Source organism: Eufriesea mexicana, unplaced genomic scaffold (assembly GCF_001483705.2).
Source record: "Eufriesea mexicana isolate 0111107269 unplaced genomic scaffold, ASM148370v2 scaffold3527, whole genome shotgun sequence".
In the NCBI taxonomy this organism is placed as follows: Eukaryota; Metazoa; Arthropoda; class Insecta; order Hymenoptera; family Apidae; genus Eufriesea; species Eufriesea mexicana.
In genome coordinates this window covers 85,588-107,661 of record NW_016911536.1, presented here as the reverse complement: position 1 = coordinate 107,661, position 22,074 = coordinate 85,588, and the positions used below count along the sequence as shown (strand labels likewise).

Here is a 22,074-nt window from a genome sequence, read left to right as displayed (position 1 = left end):
GGAAGAACTCGTGACAGAGGGTAGAGAGATCCGGCGGAAACGCGAACAAACGCAACGTAAACCCGACCCGTACCGGTAAGCTTCCGTGGAGAATCCGAACGTAAGCACCGGGAACATCGGTCAGGTGGTATGAAGCAGAAACAATGTACGCCGCGTATACGAGCATCGATGGTACCTCGCGTAATAGAGGTCCATTTAGCGAGAACAAAGGCCGCTGAATAAGACAGAGGAGAGGAACCCGCGATTTCTTAACTCCGCTCAGCCCCTCTACGCTGTTCGCGCTACTCGGGCAAACATTTACTCCGAGTCGAACAAAAGGGATCCTTCTCCGGCGTTGAATTCCAGGCGCGCGCGGGGCTGCCTCGCGGGCTAATTGATCGAAGAAAACTGAATCAAGACAAATAAGGTGGCCGGTTAAATGAAGACAAACGGGTCTGCTCGCCGGCAAATTGCCGAGGCAAGTTGCATCCGCGAGACGAGGTGGCGCGTCGGTCTAAAGTGGCGCGATTAATGGAAGCCCGCTTACGGAGCCATTCGTTTCCGGCCGCGAGCGGGTTTATTTGGAAGAAATTAATCGACCGACCTTATGAATCGTCGCAACTTGGCCAATGAAACCGCGTTTCTTCATCGTCGGACGAATTCGGTTCCATCCCGGATCAAAATCGGAATTTTAGGTTATGGTTACGCGAGTCGAATTACGTAACTGTCGAATACGTCTCCCTCGCGATTTCGCGGATCTTTCATCCGCGAGGGCAATTCGAGAGGAATCAAAGGACCAGTCGAGGACGTTCGATGGAAGGGAATTAATTCGAAGGGGACATTTTTCATCGCCCGAGTCGGGGCCGAGGGGGAAAGATAAATATTTCCCCGTGGAAAACGGGAACTTTCATCTCGCACTTGAACCAGTGGGATAGAGGGTGTGTCGAATCGTCGCGGACAAAAGAATCCCTAATGGGATAGGAGCAACAGCGAGGCTATTGCATATTCCCCGAGCCTACCTCGTTAGACCGGATAACCTTTACGCGGCGCGCGGCGCTAGTGTCGCAGGCGTACCGAAACGCAACCCGCCGTGCCTTTCCCTCGGCTCGGAGCCAGCTCGATAGCCTTCTCCTTGGGACACGGATTTTTGTAGCCTGTCACGCTCGCCCGCGAAATTAACTCGCCCACGCGGGAACCCAGGCTTTTACTCCTGTTCGTTTCAATTAGAGGCACGATTAAAACGAATCCGCGGTTTTGCACGTCGGTCAAACGGCCGTCGAGTAGAGCTCCTCGAGATCAACGAGCTTTTCAGAGCTCCGAGCCTACCTTTTCCCTCGGAATTCCTCGTTCAGCGCGCAAAACCTTCGCAGAGATGGGTCGTATCGAGATGTCGAGTTATCGAGAACGAAAAGAACTGGGACCAGGTAGGAGGGGAACTCTGTGGTCTGGAACCGGGGGGGGGGGGGGGGGGGGGGGGGGGGGGGGGGGGGGGGGGGGGGGGGGGGAGAGGTCGAGTAGCGAAACGAAGGAAATTCTCGAATTCGGCGGTATTAGACCTGAATCGGGACTCGAATCAGGGACATCAAACTCCAGAGTTCCCCTGTTCGCGCTGATCCCTGCTCGCGTAAGCATACATCTCGAGCAGCATTACCCGCGGAATTATTTACCTCTCGCCAACATCCACACCTCGGAGGATCCAGCCGTTTTCCCCGCGGAGCTTCCCGCGACTCCATCTTATTAGACGTTGCTTCGAAAGCTTCGACGGCGTGATGAAATTTTCGCGCTGATCCATCGAATTACTCGAACGCCTGGAGGGACCCGCGTCGATATTCTCCGGATCACCAGGGCGACGTTGAAGTATTCATTATTCGATTCGCTGGTTGCATGCAGCGCAACATTCGCGCATAATTAATACCGTCCATAATTTTCCTTATTGCTCTGGAATATGCAAATGGGGGAGTCGCGGGTAATGGACCATCGGTGTACGGTATCGCGGTGCAGCGGGTTAAACGGTTTCGATTTAAATATAACGATCGGCGAGTATGAAAAATGGAACAACGTTGATTGAAAGAGGGGTAGATTAAACGGGCGGGGGTGGTTCCGCTCAAAGATATCCGATTAGTAGAACGACGAGCTTGGTTGCGTGGTGGAAAGGGGAGCGGCGTGGAAGCGGGAACGAAAAGTCGAAGGGAAACCGAATATTCGCCGAGCTGTGTCAGGAACGAACGACGCGTGGAAACATAGCGGATATCGTAATAACGAAATGGAAGGTGCGAGTCGAAAATCGAATAGAAAAAAAAGAAAGAAAAAAAAAAAGAAATACTAAAACCGGCTTCCTCTGCGATCGCGCATAGGATAGAATAAATACGGACCCCGTTCGATGGGGGCTGTCTTTGGGAGTGAACGAAATTCATGAAATTCGTGGGTATAGCTCGTTGGCGGATTTAAAATTCAGCGAAAAAAGGACTTTTCGATACCCTCGACGAGCTGGGATATTTTTCCCCCGTAGAAAAAATGTAGGTGCGTGTCATCCATTTTTATAAACGGGTTCTTGCCGGTGTTATAAAGGACCGGTGCGAAACTCGTCGCAAGAGTACACCTCGTTCAATCACGATGGTCTTTTGCCACGGACACCCCTCGTCTACCTATCCACGCGTTCTCCAAAGGCGACGTAATCTACACGGGCACTGCTTGCGAAAATCAATCGAAGCAGCAACAAGGGGAAGTTGCGAAAATGGCGAACAAAGAGCGCGGTAGATGCCAGCGCCACGACGCCGCTTTTCACCCTTTCAGCCTGCGGCCAGCCGTTTTCGACGCGGTCTACTCGAGCCTCTCGATTAAGCCAGCCGTTCTCCGTAATTATCCAATCGATCTCGAAGTCGGAGACTCGACGTTTCTTCGATCGGTCGGATCGCAGCGCCATCTGCGACTTCCCAGCGCGGCGTTGACTCGACGCGATTAAGTATATCGACGGACACTTGCTCGGTTACCGATAGCATCGATATATCCAAGTCACCGGGACAGAGACGTAGCCACCGACGGGGACGAATCGTTTGCGGATAAACGAACCGACTTGTCGCCGTGAAATGAGTTTGCTTGGCCGTGGTCCGACCGCTCCACTCCTCTTCCACGTTTGCCTTTCCCGTCTGCTTCCGTGCGAATTTCTCACTTCCCGTGTTTATTCGATCGACGATTCGGCCGATCGGTCGAAAAGTTGCGCGCGATCCTCTTTGCACCTTCGCGGTTCGGCTGTGCTCTAGCCAGCGCTGACTCAACGCTCGTGTTTGCCTCGGAGCAGAACGTCGGTACGCAAAGTGCCGTGGGAAACTGGGTGTCCGGGTTCAAATTGGAAAACTCTTCGACTGGGTTACTCTGGGATCGAACACACCGTCCCCGTCATCGATAGAAATAATATTCTCGATCGCGGTTCCCCCGCTGCGCGCGGTTAAAATGGCGACACCTGGGACACGCGTCGAGATCGGGGAAATTCGAGAGCGGTAGACCACGTGCAAGGAGCCGCTCGCAGCGGGTCCTCTGATTAATCCGGGTCGGTTTTATTAGCGGAGGTCGAGTGCGGTTCACCGAGGCACACGAGAGAGGCTGTCGGATTTATCGCGCCTAATCGGACAGCCGCAGCTCGTCGATCGCGACGCGCCCTCTTTTTCGCCGATCTGCCGGCGTCGACCACGGGGTTGGAGGAATCGCGGCGGACCTATGAACGGGATCAGTCGACCGTGAAAGCTTCGAAGGGAATTCCCGACAACCGGGAACAATTTTTGCATAACTCGCGAACGTCCCCGGACCGAAATTCCTGCCACGGCTTCGTGCACTTTCACGGTATCGTTACATCGTCGTTACAATCTCGGGAAAACGTAGCCCGTTGGTCTCGTTGGCGCAAAAAGAACGGCAATAAATCGCGGCGGTACAAACGTTACGCTACCAAACCCGCGAACGTGATTACTCCGCGTCGGGGAACGAATTGCGTTATCATAATTACGATAGCCGTGCGTCAGCGAGGCGTTTTATGGAAGCAGGCCGGGTAAACGGAAAAAATTTCGCCACGGGTTACGCGTTATGAGATTTCGTCGGAGGAACACAGCTTTCCGCCCGGCGGCCGTGTTACAGTTTTTCTAACCGGTTGAATTTCCATTTTATACCGTTTTATCTCGTTAAACGGGATAAAATTCACAGGACGTGAGAGCAGACGCGTCAAAGACTCGTTTAACCGAAGCGGCGGGAAATTTGAACGAGCGGGGGGTGGCGACCCCCGCGGAGTAAATCTGTCGGATAATCGTTAACGACGTTTCGCTTGTGCCCGATCGTGCTCGATTGGTAAGATCGCGAGCGTACCCTTGTAACAACGAGGCTGGCTGTCTGTAAAGAGAGGGTAAAAAGTTGGCAGAGACGAATCGCGCGTTTCGTTAACGGGACGGTGAAACTTCGCGAGATGGAAATCGGAGACGATACTTGGGCGAGCTCGTTATCGGGTGTACTTCCGCGAGGAAAGTCGATCGCGCGTTTCGCTGATGCCTCGGAAAACATGGCCGCGATGCATCGTTGGATTTTACGAAACAATGTCTCCGCTAGTTTTCCGGGTCGATACGCGTAACCTAGAAATCGCGCAAGAATTCCCGGTAACGCCACCGTCCATTAGCGTGATTCTCGAGGTGCAATCGAATCACCGTGTCACGCGATTCCTGCTCGCTCGGAGAATCCGCGACGAAGCACACGCGCCATTCGAATACGTCGTGATCCGCTCCGTCGAGCCGGAGACAATCGGTGCGATTCGAAAAAACGATGGAAAGTAAAGCCCTCGAAGGAGCGTACCGCGTCTCGACTGCCAATAAAGCGAAATCCCAGGTAAAAGGCGAGACGCGAAGGTAGAAAAGGGGCTGGCAGCAGCGAGTCGCGAGTGTAGGAGCTCGACGCATGTCGCGACGGCCGCCATCTCGCGCAGTCATCTTCGTTCCGAATTTCTCTTCGCTTCGCTGCCGCCAGCCACGATACCACCAGCGCGAGATCAGCGTGCAGGGGGATAACGTTTCCGAGGGTGAAACCGATCGGGAGAGCGACGCAAACCTCGCGAGGTATCGTTGCATCTCGACGATGTGCCAGGGAAATCGAGTTGCCGCGTCGAGGTGGTCTGAGTAGTCGCAAATTTTATTCCGCACCGCCCACGTCGGTCGAAATGCGCGTCGCGAGAGTATCATTGACTTCCGGAAACGAGTATTCCAGCGTCTCGCGCGTATCGAGATTCCGAGGATCGATCCGGCGGGAGAAGAAGAAGACGCTGGCTGGAAGTGTCCCGCGAACGAATGGATCGTGAGCTACGACTCGTGAGTTGCGCGAGTTTCCACCGGTGTAATCTGTTTATCGTGACGTAGAGCCAGAAGCGCAAGGGTACTTATGGCTAACAACGTTAGCCGGGGAGACACATTGGCGAAATGCCTCGATAGACGCAGTCGCGGCTACACGCGTGATTGTACCCTGTTTACGGCCACGTCGGGGGAAAATGTCTCCCATTTAAAAGGAAAGGAGGAAGGATTCGCGACGTCTCGGATCGAGTTGTCTCGCGAACGCTTCGGGCCCTTCCCCCGCGAATCGAGTTCTTTCTTACTGCAGGATAATTCTCTTATTCCGACGCAACGACTTCGTCCGAAGGGCAATTAATTCGAGATGCTTCCTATTCCCTCGATCGCAATTAACGACAATCGAGAGTCGGACGACCGGATGGAAATTCAACGACGAATTGCCACGAACAACGACGTAATTCGGATAACTTTATCTTCGGCGGGGGTAGCCAAGGGGGTAGTTTTTCTATTCGGGGGGGAAACTTAACCGACGTCGTGGGGATTGCAGCGTTCGGTGAATTTCGAGGGAAATACAATTTCCAGCATTGCAAACGGGAAATGCCTTGGCTGTAAAAGCCGGGGCCACTGTCAGAAGCTTCGAGATCCTCGCATTTCTCGGCCAAGCGAGCTGGAACTTGCACGATTCGTCGATCCAGCACCGGGACACACTCCCGGCGTTTTTGCGCGTTTGCAAATTTCATTGTAAATCGTGCACGCTCGAGCGTCCCCTTTCGAACACAGACGCGTACGCCGCTGCTGGCACTCGATCAATCACGTGCACCGCGCTCGCAGCGAAACCGTCAAAGACGAGAATTCCTTCGCGAAACGTCGTATTCTCGGAGCTTCCGGCTCGATGCACCGTTTCGGATGCGCGAGGATGTGGAAGTCGAGCAAAGAGTCCATGGATAAGATTCGAACTCGCACGCATCTGCGTGCACGCGGTGTGAAAATGGCGGAATTGCCGCGCAGTTGGAGCGACAGGGGTCGTAAAAATTCATCCGCGCTTTGATTAACGTTTCCCATTCTGGGCGAAGACGAGACTCGGGAAGACCGCGAAAGGATTTCCATTTCATTACTCGGTAGTTCCGCTAGGGCCGGGTTAATTCGGAATTCCCCGGCCGGAATTCCCCGAACGAAATCGACTTACTGTCACGGCTCGGAGAGGGACGAGGAGGAAGAAACCGAGTCTCGGTCGAAATTTATTAGAAGTTGTAACGGATAATGCACCCCAGAGATGCAACTTCCGTGCGGCAGGCGTGAACTTAAGCGCATTAGGAGATTGAAGCACGTCCGTACCCGGCAGGGCGCTGCGAAACTTAAACAAATGGCTGGCCCGCTATTTATCCGAGCTGCTTAACAAACCCCCCGATTCGCACCGCGCCGCGATTACCCCGCGAGAACGAAACGAAATCGTTTCAAGGTTTCCACGTTGGTTACCGGAAAACGCGGCCGTGCCTCCGCGATGGGATTGAGAGAAGAGGCGAGGCGAGGCGAGACACCGGATGATGAATGGCCGTTGGATATATCGGGTGTTTCCAAGGTACAGGTTAATCGAACGAGGGGAAGGCAGAGGATGACGGGAGGAACATTTTTCGCGTAACAAACGCGTACGCTCGATCGCTTCGCGCTTTTCGGTAACGAAGATTTAAAGACAGGGAAGCTGGGCGCCTGTCGAACGGCAACCGGGTTATCCGGTAATCGGGGCAATATCGTCGGTGTACGGCGGGTTGCTCGCAGACAGGCAGCTAACTTTTGCGCCTTCGGAGCTCGGTATTTTAACGACGAGGCAAAGTCGAAGGTATTAACGGAACGAAAAATGTTTCCCTCGTCCTTCCGTGGTACTTTACGTGCCGAATTTTCGTGCAACCCTCGAAGCAGCTTGTACGCGCGAGATCATTTGGCAAACCGTCGAAACGCGGGGAGAAGCGAGGAACGAAAAGAGGATCGTTTCTAATTTCTTAAGGAGTCCACGAGCTCGCCGGAGCTTCCTCGAGTGCTTTGCCATTTGATTTCTCGGAGTTTCTCGAGAAAGTGACTGGTATTTAATGCACGTTTCGTAAGGGACTAATTACGGAAAGACGAGCTCTCGAGATCCCGATGCAGCGAGGAAAATCGTGCTTCCTTCCTTCGAAACCGTGGAAACGTCTAATCAGAGAGGACTCTTCTCCGTCCATTGTATCTCGTTCCACGTCGTCCCATTTGTTTCGGTTGACCGGCGGAAGAAGCAGGGCCCGGACTGTTATAAATTTTGCAAATGTTTCAAAGGCCCGGCACCCGCCTCCGATAAAGAGTCCGTTAATTACAGACTAATGAACGGTGGAACCGAGCCGAGTTAGAGCGAAGCTTTCAACTTTATTTCCGCTCCTTGAAAAGTTGATAGTTAAGGGACTTCACGGATGAGTCGCGGTGGAACGGCCGCTCCTTTATGTTCGAAACACTTTAATCGAGCACAAATTCCGTCGACCAGAGGCCCGCCACCCTTTTAAGTACCCCTTCAACTTCCCTTCCCGAGCTTCGTGAAACGCTTTATACCGACCTCTTTGTCGCGGATCCTCCTAGACGCGGACCTGGTAAACAGCGAGTTCCACTTTTTCGCCGAACCTGCTTCCTACCCGCAGACAGACAGACCGGTCTGGTAATTCCATTAGACCACGACCTTCGCTTTTTCCCGCTGCTATAATACCGCGTCTCCTTCTTGTTTCGCTATTTGGCAAGCTGGCTGGCTGTCCTCCGTGACGACTCTGTTCGCTGGACCAGAGCTAAACCGGGGTTAGAGTTCGAGTTCCTTCGGAAGGCGCCACGCGAATGGCGACAGTCATCTTCCTTTAGAATTCTCCGTAAAGAACCACGGTTCCCCACCGAACACTAGGTTCCCGAGTTATTAGGCTCGCGAGAAGAAAATCCGGGCCATTCCGTGGCGCGCCAGTTACCGGTAATCCGTTCCTAAACGAAATTCGCACAATCGGGGCACGCTAATTTCGCGTCTCCAGGACTGCAGAGGGTGGAGGCTGGAGAACAGGGCCGTGCCGGAAATGAATCTTCCTTAAGGCTCCTCCGCTATTTTTCTCCGGCGTGATTCACCGCGGCCTCGCGGTAGAGCCGCTATTACGAGGCTGACAATCTCGCGACCGCTTGGGAGACGGTGCTAGCGTCGCGGCGCTCGGCATCGAGTCTTCACGGGGCCCGGTGACAAATGAACGCGGACAAATACTCGCTGATAGAATCCGAGGGGTAGACGGGCCAGCGCTTCAATCTTTTAACGCGATTAGCTTGCCAGTCCTTGCCGAACGGGGAAAAAGGCGTCGGAAGCGGACGAAAGATGGCGTTTCCCGTTCCTCCGCTTCCGTCCCGGGTTAATCTCGTTTCGCCCTTTGCCATTTCGTTAGGCATTCATAGTCGGGAGCGCCTTTAAGACGCCCGGCCCTTTTCTCGCCCTTAACCTCGACGACGGGAGCAATAGCCTATCGAGATTTCGAGGCCTCGACGAAATGGAGGGAAAATTAGGGAGGAAGGTCGACGATGCGTGCGACCATCTCGTAAATTCGACGCAAGAAACGGCGGAACTGCATTGTTCGACCAGCGCGAGACCCGACTGGCTGCTACACCGTGTTCCACGCAGCGGGAGCCGCTAATAGAATCCAGAAGACCCGACACGGGCCGTTGTTCTTGTATTACAGGTATTCGTGGCGCCGTGCGGCCGCTTAATGGCGCGCGGGCTGGATTTTACACGAGAGAGACTCGGCCGTATCGCGCCAACTTAATGCCGACTTCAGTCAACACGCGCGGCTTAGCCCGATAAGCTTAGCCTCTTGATTCCGCGCCGCGCCGCGTCCTGTTCCCTGTCACCCGATTTCATCTACCCGCTCCTCCCATTACACACTCCTCAGTCATACCGACTTTGCTCGTTCATCCTGCCTGGAATTCGTCCCGCCGCTCCTTCGTGACTCGCGTGCTCCTAACCACTCGCTCCGTCACGACACCCCGGCCGTTTGAACGCCGCCGACCATAATTTCGATTACATCGCGACTTTCTCGCTTATCCTCCCTGTCGCTTGCGAGCAAACTCGCAACAAGTTCCCCGCGACAAGTGCCGCGGCAGCGACGCTTGCTCGCAGGGAGAAGCTAGCGTGCCTTTTGGAAATTTAAAGGAAATTTTTGCGGGAGAAAGTCGAGAGAGCTCGGTTCTCTCTCTCTCTCTCTCTCTCTCTCTCTCTCTATCTTTCGAGGGTACAGTTGATAGAATCGCACGCGGGAAAATCGGGAAAATTCTTTTTCTCGCCTCTGGAACTTGTCCGAGTTATCAGCTCGGCGAGAACGAAATCGGCAGCGCGATGACTGCGGCGGGCAACAACAGGTAGCCTCGCGAGGCTCGATTGCGCGCGTTAATAACGAGTGGCTGGTTTCGAGTTGCGCGGCTCGATTCCGAAAATTTGCCCGTTAAAAAGTTCGCGTTGCAGTGACGAGCTGGCTAGGCTTAATTAAACCGCGCGCTCGCTCGGTCGAGAGAACGCGGAGCCTTCCAATTAGCGGCAAACAGCGTGATCAATGGGAACGATAAACCTTGAGGTTCCTCGGAACGCCGACGAAAATTCGTATTTCGGGCTTCGGAACTCTCGATTGAATCTCGCAATGGGAACCGAATCGACGCGTCCACAGTGGCCGAGTGTTGCGGGAAAAAGTGGCGGAAGGAAACGGGGGCGAGGATGGAAAAAGGGAGAAAAATGGAAACAAGGTAACACGACGGAGTTTGTGGAAAGTCAGCTCGCGGAGCAAAAGTGTCGGGCATAGGATTGCAATCTCGCGCGGCGTTTTGCAGAGGCCAACGTGAGCTGCCTTCGAGGGGTCGAGGATAAGGGTGAGTTTCACCGACGCGTAAAAAGAGACCAGCCGGTCGTGTGACCGTCACAGGACACAGCTAGCGAGAAAATACCTGCGATAGGTAGATTCCGCTTTTCAATCCTAGCTCGTATGCTCGCGTATTTCTTGCTCCTTTCGCGAACCAATACGCGAAACGAACAACGTCGCGAGATTCGAGTTTAACCCTCTCGCAGTGGCGGGTCTCTTCGCGAAGTACCGTGCCAAAAGTGGAAACATTGCGCGCGCGCGCAGTCTTTAGCATTCTAGACCAAGTATTTTGAAAGAAAAATAAAGGAAAAAGAAAATACGAGCCATCGCAATGGGGTTTGCAATTCTTTGCGAAGAGAGCTAAGTACTTGTCTCAATTTTTGACACAATTTTGCTGGCCTGTGACTTTAATCATCTTCCCTGTGTAGGTGGCGTCCCGTAGTCAGTGACTATAAGTCAGCCGTAGTAGCGAAAGCGTTGAAGCCTTTCGTCTGTCACTCCGGGGGTGTCAAAGTGTCTCGGTTAAGTCGTCGATCGAGACGAAAGTCCTGATCGCTTTAGAAATTTGTCCAACTATACCTGTCGTTCGAAGCACAGGTATATCGATAATAGCATAACGGACAGCTCGCGTGAACGATAAAGATAGAAACTCGCTGTCAAAAGCTAGCTAGGGGCCGGTGTCAAGGGACTCGGGATGCACAACCTGTTAACCCTAGTCGATCGCGGAAGAAACTCGAGGTTATCCGATGAATTTGAATCGCGATTGCGCCTAGATACGCGAGTGATCCGTCGTTTCTGAACAACGAGTCCATCTGCTGGAAGTAATTAAGCCCCGAAACGGTATTCACCGGCGAGAAATGGCCGAATTGTACGGTCAAGAACGATCCGACTCGACCGGTGTCCGTTGAGCGAGATAAACGGCGTGGCAGAAATTATTTCGAAGGATCGTTCGGAGTTTCCTCCGTCTTTTTCCACCGCGGCTTTTCTTCTCGTTACGGCCGATTTAATTCCGCTGCTTGAAGACGAAACACGAGCCCGTAATCTGTCATCTGCAACGGCCGCCCGACCTAACAACCAGTTTCGAGGAAATAATTAACTCTTGTATTACCCGCCCCTGTTTGCTCGAGTGCAAAACACGAGTAAATCGTGTTTTAAACATTAACTACCCGAACCGTGACTCGAGCAGCTGTGTCTCCGTGCCGCGTTATCCTGTCTCGGGTTATTTTATTCCGCGCAAAAACCTCTAGTCGGCTCTGCTGCCCGAAGAGACGAGAGATAGGAGGACGAAACACGGGGGAGAGGGGGTTTAACGGCGAAAAAAGGGGTGGTTTCCTACCTTACACTTGGGGTACTCTTCAGCCGGCGTGGGTCGCTTCCAGCCGAGCAACGGAGGGATGCAAACGATACCGGACAGGACCCAGACGAGCGCGATCATCACGGCTGCCCTAGCCGGAGTCCTCTTCTTCAGGTATTCCACCGCCTGCGTGATGCTCCAGAATCTGTCCAAGCTTATCAGACACAAGTTCATTATACTGGCGGTGCACAGCCACACGTCCATGGCGGAGTAAATGTCGCACCACCAGTAGCCGAAGATCCAATATCCCATGATCTCGTTGGCCAACGAGAAGGGCATTATCACCAGGCCTAGGAAGAAATCGGCCACGGCTAGGCTGCCTATGAACCAGTTCTGTATGTTCTTCAACGCCTTCTCGGTGAAGATGGCGATGATCACCAGCATGTTCCCCACGACGATCACGATCATCAAGAGTGTCGCCAGGACGGATGCCAGAATGATGTGCGGCAACGTGTACCCGGATGGATACATGCTCTCCCCGAGTACGTAGGTGGTTTCGTTGGACAGGCTGTCGTTGCACGGGACCAGGAGACTGTCGTTGAACGAGTCGTTGAATCCACCGAGATCCTCCATTATGCCACCCAAGCCGAACAACAGTTCCAGCTCTCTCAGTCCTTCCACGTCCACCCGATCGGTGGTGCTGACACCGACGACACCGGTGGTGGTGTCTTGGAAACCGTCGACGGTGCTTCCCTCGCTGGTATCAGCGACCTCCGCTTCGTCCAACTCCTCGGTCACGAGGAAGGGCAGTCTACCACTTTCCGACGCGATATCCCCGGCACCGTATCTCTCGCAAGCACAATCACCAGTCCTCGCGATTTCCTCCTCTTCCGTTCGAACGTTCGTCCCAGTAGTACCCGTGTCGTTGTACCCGGTGCCAGAGTATTGTTCGGTGGTGGTGGTTGGTCCTTGGTCGTCGACGTCGGGACTGCGGGTGGTTGCACGATCGCCGGCAGTCGTGGTCGCGGCGGCTATCAGCCGGTGCAGTTGCTGTTCGTCGGTGAGGATCGCGTGGTCAATCGAGTGGGCCTCGTTAGTGGAAGACGTAGAGCCACCGGTTGGTCGAGACCACGTCATGTTCTCGTCGAAGACGCTGGTGGACACCGTAGTCGGACTACCGGCGGCGTCGATGGTCATAATGCTGCCGAGGAGCGGCATCACTCGCACCCTCGCCGTCGACTGTAGATGCTATCTCGACAAAGTCGAGGCGGACGTGGTGGCCGCGCGCGAGTAGCAGCGTGCACCGGGTGCCAGCTCGAGTAGCAGCAACAGCAGGATGGTAGTGGTCTCGTCGCATCTCGAGGCCAGGGGCGTCATGCCCGTTTCAGGATGATGTCATCGTCATTAAACGGACAATGGCGTGTGCGGTGTTTGCAACCGGCGGGTGCCTCTTGGCTGCCTTTGATAACTTGCTTCTTCTCTCCTGGATCTCCCTTGCTTTCGCGAATAATACACCGTAAGGAAGAGAGACTGGGAGAGTGAGAGATAGAGAGAGTGAGAGAGAGAGAGAGAGAGAAAGAGAGAGAAAGAGAGAGAGAGAGAGAGAGTGCGAGAGGGACAAGGGTTTGGCTACCGTTCTACTCGTTACACCGTAGAGTCCTTTCTGTGCTAAAATCTATATGACATTCGCGCGAACTCCTGGCGTTGTCCTTTGACTGTAGCGCGATTTCTCGAAGATCGCGAAGGATCTCCGTGGTTGGATCAAAGTCTCCTGGAATCTGATTTTTCGGCGATTCTCGCCTGGCCGCTACCTACGGATACTACCACCTTCCTCGTTCGCCGCTGTCGCAGTGCTAGGTTCGCCCTTGATTTATTGCTTGCGTGAGTTGCGACTCCCTCTTCGTATTCCCGGTATTCCGGCCGGTCTCACGATGACGGAGTTAATACGGAAAGAGCGTAGAGAGAGATTTATGGATAGTCCGCTGGCTGGCTGGATTAAGAAGATAAAGGCGGATAGGGGAAGAGAGCGGGGGTCAGCTAGACAGCGAGACAGAGGGAGAGAAAGAGCGATAGATAGGACGAAAGAGAAAGACGAGCGAGATGGGAAGGAAGGAACAGAGATAGAGAGATTGAGAACGGGCGTGAAAAATTGGTCCCCCTTTTTTACCTTCCTCTTAGATTAAAGCTCCACCCGTTCAGACACCTTTCTCGGCTTCGAATCGAGCCAACAACGGCCCTCTCGCGACGCGATCCACTTGGACGATCCGCCAAAGGACTCGACCGGAATCTCTCTCCAGCGAGCTATCCACGAGGACCCGACACCGAGGCGATCGCGTAGCCCGAAGCTTGTACGATGCCCGATATTCGACACGCCGTCACCACCGGCCAGCTTTTCCTCCCCCGCTACACGCCGCTTTCTATATTTTTCCCCTCCCCCCCCCGTCCGAACGACGCCCTTAAGCTAATTAATTATCGCGCCACGGCTAAAAAGGCTAAGCGCTGGATATATACCCGTACTGCTCCGACTTGCGACTTTAGCGAATTGTTACGATTGCTCGTACTTACTCGTCCTGTTAGAACCGAATGAAACTGAATCGAACGCGCCACTGACGGGCGAGAAAACGAAAATCGCGACAGACACAGATATCTATTTACTCTACGCACGCACAGACACACGCGACGAATCGCGGACCAGCTTGATCCGTGTGAGGGTTCTCTACTACACACGCGTCATTTGCACTCGTAGACTGCTGGTCTCTAATTAGAATCCGTCGTTCTCCCTACGCAGCCCCGACGCACGTTTGCACCGTTGCTCCGTGATTCGTAGGAACGGTGGTTGGTCGCGGTGCAACGATTCCTCCGGTTTTATTATTTACGTTATTATTTACGATAGTGCTAGCACGCGCGGATGATTGGAGGAAGATCGGAAGGAACGAGAGAGCGATGCGCGAGAGGAAGGAAAAAGGAGAACGCGTCTGGGACGTTTCTTCGATCAAAGTCGACGTCCTCGACCCATCTGTACACCTATTTACACGCTCGAGATTCGTCGATACGCGTCCCTGAACCGTTCCCCCGGCCCGTCCTTTAACCCTCGCCTGTTTCACGCACCAGGATCAACAGGATTCATTCGCGCACACCGTGTCCTCGGGAATCGAGGCTAGCCTGGAGTTCTCGCACGAACCGTGCGCCAGCGATTCGACGCGTCAGCTGATCACAGCCAGCGAACAAAGTTCCTCCCCGACACACGACAAAAGTTCGCTCGATTATTCCCCCTCGTTCGTCCGCACTCTCGGCTTTCCAGCCACCAAGCACACGTCCCTCCGTAATTTCGCGAAATCTCGATCAGGAGCGAAGATCACGGTCTCCCTCGGCTCGTCACGCTGCTAGCTTCTCCATCGGGCTTGACATCCACCACGCGTTCCCCTTCGACGCATTTCCCATGAGAAGCTCCTCTCTTCACAGCAGCCTCCTCCCTCTTCCGTCGTCTATCATCGGGGCTCGCGCCTCGTTCGCGAGCTTCTCCGCGCCGTAATCCCCGACGAAAATATCGAGCAGGCAGCGATCTCTGCACCACTTACGTTTCTGCCACGTCGTCGTTTTACGCTTGGTCCGTCACGAGGTCCACTGTACCACGCACCGAGCTCTCGTCGCCGACTATACTCCTCTCTCCTCTCGAGTCGCGACGAACGATCGTCGAATCACACGAGAAACACGCGCGGGAAACTCGAGCTCGTCGGCCGAGACTTGCGGGGTTCAAGGGTGTAATGTTCGAGTACACACAGAACGGACGAACGACACGGAATCGTAGACGCGGGACACCACTTGTCGAAGACTGGAACCGCAGCGACGGCGAGGAACTATTTTCTCCCCTCGACCGAGTATCGCGACATTGAAAACATCCAGCAACCACGACGACGACGACGGCGATGACGACGACGATTTTAACGGCGAAAGCGACGATCGACGTGGCTCGGCGTGCCGTCGATGGCAGATTGGATCTAGGAAGCGTCACGGGATCGACCGGATCTTCTCTCCTCGTGGTCCTTGAACGGCTGATGCGTGCGTGCGTGCGTACGTGCGGACACCTCGAGGTTGTCTCGTGGATGTTTGGGAACGCACTGCAGCCGCGAGGGACGAGCCAGGAACTCGGACTCCCTCTCGTGTCGTTCGCTGGATAGAGACTCTCCTCGCAGGATCGAGGCGGGCGTGCGACGAAGAAAGTTCGGGGAGAGGGATGGAGCGAGAAAGAACGAGAGCGACGGTGTGCATGTGCGCGCGTGTTACTCTCCACAACGACGCTGTACCGCGTGTCCGTGAATTCTCCGCACTCCGGCTACGTGTGGTCGTGTACGTGTGTGTACGTGTGCGAGTGCACGCGCGGGTGTGCACGGTATCGTATAGGTGCGAGGACGCGGCCGCGCGCGCGCGCGCCTCTACGTGCACGCGAGAGAGCGAGCGAGAGGGAGAGAGAGAGGTTGGCTGGCTCACTGGAGGCTGACTGGTGGCCCGACCGACCGGTCCGTCCGACGGTACCAGCGTCGGGGCGCCGTCTGACGGAGTCGCGAAAGCTGCGGCGCAAGCGTCGGGACGCCGCCAGCACCCGACCGCCGTGGCCTGACAGTCGACTTTGGACCATCGACCGATCGGTCCGCTGGCGAAAAAATTCTTCTTCTTCTTCTTATTCTTCTTCTTCCTCTCCTCCTTCTTCCTTTTCGTCGTCATCGTCGTTGCCTTTCACCCCTCTTTCTCGTCTCTTTCTCTCGAGAACGCTCGTTCCGTCTCTCGAGGCTATCGGGTTCGTGGGTCTCTTCGATAGGCCGAATATAGATGAACGCCACCGTGAGCAGGATCGATGGATCAAGGACGTGGATCCCACTCCTGCCGCGAGCTCGAGCTGTCGAATGGCGACCAGTTGCCAGTCCCTGCCGTTGCACGCGTCGGACCTGTCGATTTGCCCGAATCCGAGATTAGATCCGATCAATTGAACCATCCCGGTGATTGGAAGATTCCTTCCCGCCAGGCCCACCGCCCGTTCCAATTGGCTGCCAGACTACAGCCGATCGCGTGCTAATCGATTGTTTACGCTGGCGCGTGGATCGCGACACTCGCGGTGGGATATTTAATATTCCAATTGACTCCCGAACTATCCAATTAACCTACTCGCTAATGGATATCGCGGGCGGAATAAAACCAGACGTGTAACCGAATTACACAACCGGGCCAAGTTCACTCGAAAACTCGCCCCGCTATCCCAAACATCCGTTGCCGAGCGTAGACCACCCTCTTCCACACCGAGCCATTCAGCCGAGCCAAATTTGGGGCCAGATTTATCCAAGTAATCCGGCGAGCAGCTGCTAGCCTCCCTCCCTCTCTGCCCGCACCCCCGAGCTTAATATTCGAAATAGCCGTCCCCTGGAGCTATCCTTGCGCCACTTAATTGTTCGCGTTGCTCCCTAGATCGTGAAGTTCACGCGTTGCTTTCCGCCGTGATAACAAAGTCCCAAGGGAGGATCCTCCGACAGACCAGCCAGCCAGCCAGCCAGCCAGCCAGCTAGCCAGCCGCCGGTCGGCTGGTATAGGGAAAACGAGAAGCGAAAGAGAAGGGTGAGTCAGGGGTGGGTGGTTGCGCGCGTGTGGGTGAGGAGGGCAGAAGCCGCGTCCACTAAAGCCGGCGTCCATTTGCCGGGATCGTAAATTAGGCGACCACAACTTGATAGTCGCCTTTAGAACATCGAGCCACCGGATCGGGAATATATTATGTTGCTCTCCGGCTGGCTGGTTGTTACCGGCCCGAGGGTATATTCACGGACGTGAAACCACCACGATCAGACGACGAAGAGAGAGACCCCGATGATCAGCGACGCGGGGATCGGCTGCGATCACACAGGCACACGACGATCACGTCGCTGATAACGGCGCTGACATTGGCGCAGCAACGTTAATCGGTTGATTGGGGTCGTTGATGGCCGTCGTCAACAATCGCTCGCGTTCCATTCGTTCCCGTTTTACCCGCTCGCATCGCGGTTTTAAAGCCGAAGCCGCGGAAGCCTGCAAACCGGCGCTGAATACGTTCGTTTCGCGGCAAGATTATACGCGGACGTGGTGCAGGGAGAATGAATTTTCCATGGATTTAAGAGGGAGAGAGAAAGAGAGAGAGAGAGAGTAAGAATAGGGGTAGCAGTTTAGACGACGAAATTGGATGATCGCGTATTCTCTTTTAGAGGCAGTGCCCGAAATGAAGATTTAAGAATGCATAGAATATTTATCGGGAACGTTCGATGGACGTTCAGCCACGAACCCGGCTTGACTATCGGACGGTTTATCTCTGCCTGTGTGTACGTGTTCGAGAATTCGTTACCAGTTCGGGGAAATTTTAACGAATCAGTCTTCGAGTCTTATTCGCGAATCGGCTCGCGTTTAAGGACTCCTCTAGCGAGCGCACGGTCGCAATAAAATTTCATTAAACGGCCCGGTATGTTCTCGACTCGCGACACTTTTGCGATGCTTTATTAAATTTTTATCGAACTATCGGCACGACTCGAGGCCTCCCTCTCTCACCCCCGTGTCCCGGAGTAACCGCCTCGTCGCCCAGAAATCGCGATATTTGCTAGCAAATATTCCTCCTCGCGAGTCGCCGGTGGAGAACGGAGGAAGCTTTCCTTCCCCGGAATGAATTCGCGCCTACTGCCGCGAGATCTCGATCGTTACAGACGGATCGAACGTCTCTAAGGCAATGAAAACGTGATCCAGCCGCGGTGGCGCGTTCGCAAACATTTTCAGCTCGTCGATAGACCGATGGAATGGAATTAAAGGGCGACAGCTATTAATTAAAGCGGACAGCCGAGCACAGATTCCGCGATATAGAATCGAGCTGGGTAAACTTTCGTTTTATTTTATCCGCGTTACCGTGGCTCCAACGAAAGTGCAATTTTTTCTCGATAAATCTCGAGAAACGAAGGAATTCAACGACGCTTTTGTAAATCCGCGATCCCGTTTCGCGGCCGCGAATCGTATTCGCGCTCGTTGCTCGGTGATGGAGGAGTCGAGCTGGTCGATTTTTCGGGGACGAGTGAGGGGGTAGTTGGGAAATTATACGCCGCTTGGACCACTCGACGACCTTATGAGCTCGCGTGGAGGAAGGAGCGTGCACGGGACATTACCAACGCAGATTCGTCGTTCGAAGTTGAACGTGGAAAGTTGCGATGGTCGGGAATCTTTGCGAGGGTGAGTCCGATAAGTTGGCGATCCGCTGAACTCGCGAGGCGTCGAAACGGGAAAGAAATTACACGCGGGGTGCCAGCCGCTTGCTACCGGTAGTCGAACATGGACAAACGTGTAATTGAAAGTGGCGCGGAAGCAATTTCCGACAAAGCGATGAATAATTCAAAATAAGAGAACGCAAAGAAAGGAATCCGTTCGTTCCTGTGTAAAATAATTCAATCGGAATATATTACCTGGCGCGGGGCATTAATTCGCGGGAGTAGCGAGAAGCCTGCGGATAAAATTAACTTTATGACCGGCTTTTTCTTCCCGGCAGACGGGAAAACCGGTGGTAATAATTGGCGGAACGACGACGGGGCGATCGGCCGCGCCATCTCCGCGTCTCACCCTCTGGGCAGAATTCGTTACCGGAAATATGGAAAAGTTGCAGAATCTACTTGTTGCTTATTAAATGCCCGAAACGTTATTTAACGTATCCATGTCGGGAGTAAAGTTTGCCGGGGGACAGGAGCGGGCAGAAATTAGCCGTTATGCTAGCTCGCGATACAAGCTTCTCTATGCGAAAGAAAACTGTGTCACAGGGAGCGGGCACGAGAGGAGAATTCTCGAGCTCGAAATTTCCAACGGTGGCTATCGCGGCCACCCTTCGAACGCCCACGGCCGCGTCTCTCCATCCCTCTCGCTCTCGCTGCCTCTGCGTATCCATAAGGCAGACGTCCTCGGTTCCTTTGACGGCGCCGCGTCAACGCTGCCAGCCCCATCCACCCCCGCGAGCTGCTCTCATTCTCTCCGTCTGTCTCTTTGCCGAAAGTTTGCCGTCGGTAAGTTCGGGATATTGTCGTAACTCCGACGTACAGTAGGCCTCTTCTCTCCTCTTTCTCCCTCTTTCTCTACCATCCTTCCTTCCTCTCTTTCTCCAACCCTCCCTCTTTCTCTCGCTCGCGCGCTCTCTTCCTTTCCGTGTATAGGAGACGAGTATTGGTGCGCGCAGTGTGTACGTGCATCGGCATTGTTCCCGTCCGGGGAACATGCACGGAGAAACTAGTTAGGAACTCCTTCGTTTTCGCCGGCGTCCTTCGCGCCGAGATACGGGCCCGCCTCGCGACCACCCCCGAATTCGACCGCCATTGTCTGTCAACGGGGACGGAGACGCGATCGCTGCGATTTACCTGCTCCGGATAACGACTGTTACCCGCCGCGATAGCCGGGATTTCGAGGGAAGTGGAAACCGAGAGATTAACCCGGGATTAGAGCCGCGCCGGAAGAATCAACCGCGAGGATTTCTCGTGGTCCACCGTACCGGACGACGAATGTAGAGTCACGTCGGGGCTGCGGAGGAGGACGCTTTAACCGAAGGGGACAGGTGACGATGGCTGCAGGAAATTTCTTGCGTCGATTCCGAGAGGTTAATCTGACAGCGGGGATCTCGAGAAGGGGGACGATATTTGTAGCCATTTGAATGGTAATCGATAGCTAAGCACACGATTAGGGGAGACGACGAAGGCGTTGGATAAATGTTTGTCGAATTATCCGTTGCCGATGATAAGACGCGATTGTTTGAAGAGCTAACCGAAGGAGATAAGATTATTCCGCGATCTCGTGTAATCTTTCGAAGCAATTTCCAAGCGATCAAGGCGCCGGCTTCGAAATTTCCACGGTCTCGCCCGAAGTATCGGCATAGTTGGTTAGAGAGCAGTTCTCGCGAAGATACCGCGAGGCTGCGACGAACGTAGGACCGTCGTGCGTATTGACTTTGTAATTTGCTCGCCGCTACGTGCTCCGAAGTTGGCGCGATCGCTGGCCCCCGGAGCGCTTACGATTTTCGGGACGTGCTCGCCTCCCATTCGGAGAGACGGAGGATCGTTTAATCGACGTTAACCCCTACTCGTCGCGTATCCGCGACCTCGGCCGGATCTCGATATCGCGCTGGATGCAAATGTTTCAGCGGGTCGACAAAGGGGAACGATTCTGGTATCGGGTACCGGCTCTTTCCCAGCAGCGAAATAACTTCGTCGATAAAGCTTCGTTTACGAGGTCGGTGCGAGAGTGATTTCTAAGGAGGCACGAGTTCGCGTTATTTATCGACGCGGGGTGAACGGAGCGGGACAGGAGGGGCACGGGGGGAGCGAAAGAAAGAGAAAAGCGATGGCCGAGTTGTGATAAATTTCGTCGTTTACGGGTCGTTTTACGACACCGGCCACCGTAAAATTACCCCGTTAAAATTAGCCCGAAGATTTGCTTAAAATTAGCTATGCCGGGATCGGACCCGGCTAAGCGGGGTGCATAAAAAGTCTTTGTAGAGGAGGTCGTCGAACCCCGGTGCGAGACATCGCGTGCCAGGTCGACGAGAAAAGGCGTAGGCACCACCCCTATCGCTGGATCCGTGGAACGAATCGCGTTTCCATCGCGAGTAGTCGCATTTCGTTAAAAGCCAGCCCGAGTATCGCGTTTCGAATTATTTTCCCAACGCGGAGTCGTCTCTTACTAACCGCGTCCGCGTTTCGGCAGTCATTTAAATATTAGCGAGATCACGGAGCGGAACGACGCCGTGACTCGATCACGCTTTTTCCCAGAGACGTGTCTCGAATGTGATAGCTGCGAGAGTTCTAATGTCAAATCTAACTTCCCCGGTTCGAAAATTACCAAGTTATCTCGTGTCATATCCAAAATCAGATATCCTGTTCATGAACCTCGATTTCCCACGTCACACTCAAAACCAGATGTATCGTCTTAACTCTTTGGCCTACAACCACGTGCGAGGCTCGTGGTCAAGTTTTCGGGCCATAACTGATTATCACGTGCCTGGCTCGTGGTACATCGGTCGGGTCGAAACTGACTATCACGGGCCTGGCTCGTGGTACGTTTTTCACTTGTATTTTTGTAATTTATTAAATTAACTATTCCCGAATGGTATTTTTCTAATAAGTACAATACACCACGTCAGTCGTGTGCGATTGGTACAACTTTAAGCATGTTTGTCAAACCGTGGAATGGCTCGAAGTCTCCGCAATTTTGTTTTTACGTTTTGGGACCACGCTACTGAATCTTCTTAAATCTCAGGGCAAGGAGTTAAAAAGCTAACTCTTCTCCGATAAGCAAACTGAAGATCAAGACGGTATTAACACGTTAAACGCCACACCTGTCCCTAGGGACCAGTATTAGACTTTCCGTTCAGGCCTCGCTGGTCCGTATGGCCCGGAGGGGCCCGCATGACTGCCGTGGCGTGAACAGAACGGCTCGTAAAACCGGCATAGCGTTTAACGTTTTAAACTTTCCTCGAACCATACAAAGTCTAAATTTCGTTCAACCTTTACTACGGTAATATATATCATAATTGCGGTACTTGTTGTCAAGACTTGTTGATACTACGGTTCAATAGATACGA

At 53.9% G+C, this 22,074-nt stretch overlaps 1 protein-coding gene across 1 annotated transcript in view; it reads right to left on the bottom strand.

Annotated features, from left to right (window-relative positions):
- The window catches only part of Octalpha2R (alpha2-adrenergic-like octopamine receptor), a 123,052-nt gene extending 110,359 nt beyond the window's left edge, over window positions 1-12,693 (bottom strand). Inside the window, exon 1 of the mRNA XM_017904943.1 lies at window positions 11,511-12,693. Coding sequence (XP_017760432.1) covers window positions 11,511-12,686 — 1,176 coding nt within the window. The 5' untranslated portion in view covers window positions 12,687-12,693. The remainder of the gene's footprint in view (window positions 1-11,510) is intronic.
- Between the last annotated feature and the right edge of the window lie 9,381 nt (window positions 12,694-22,074).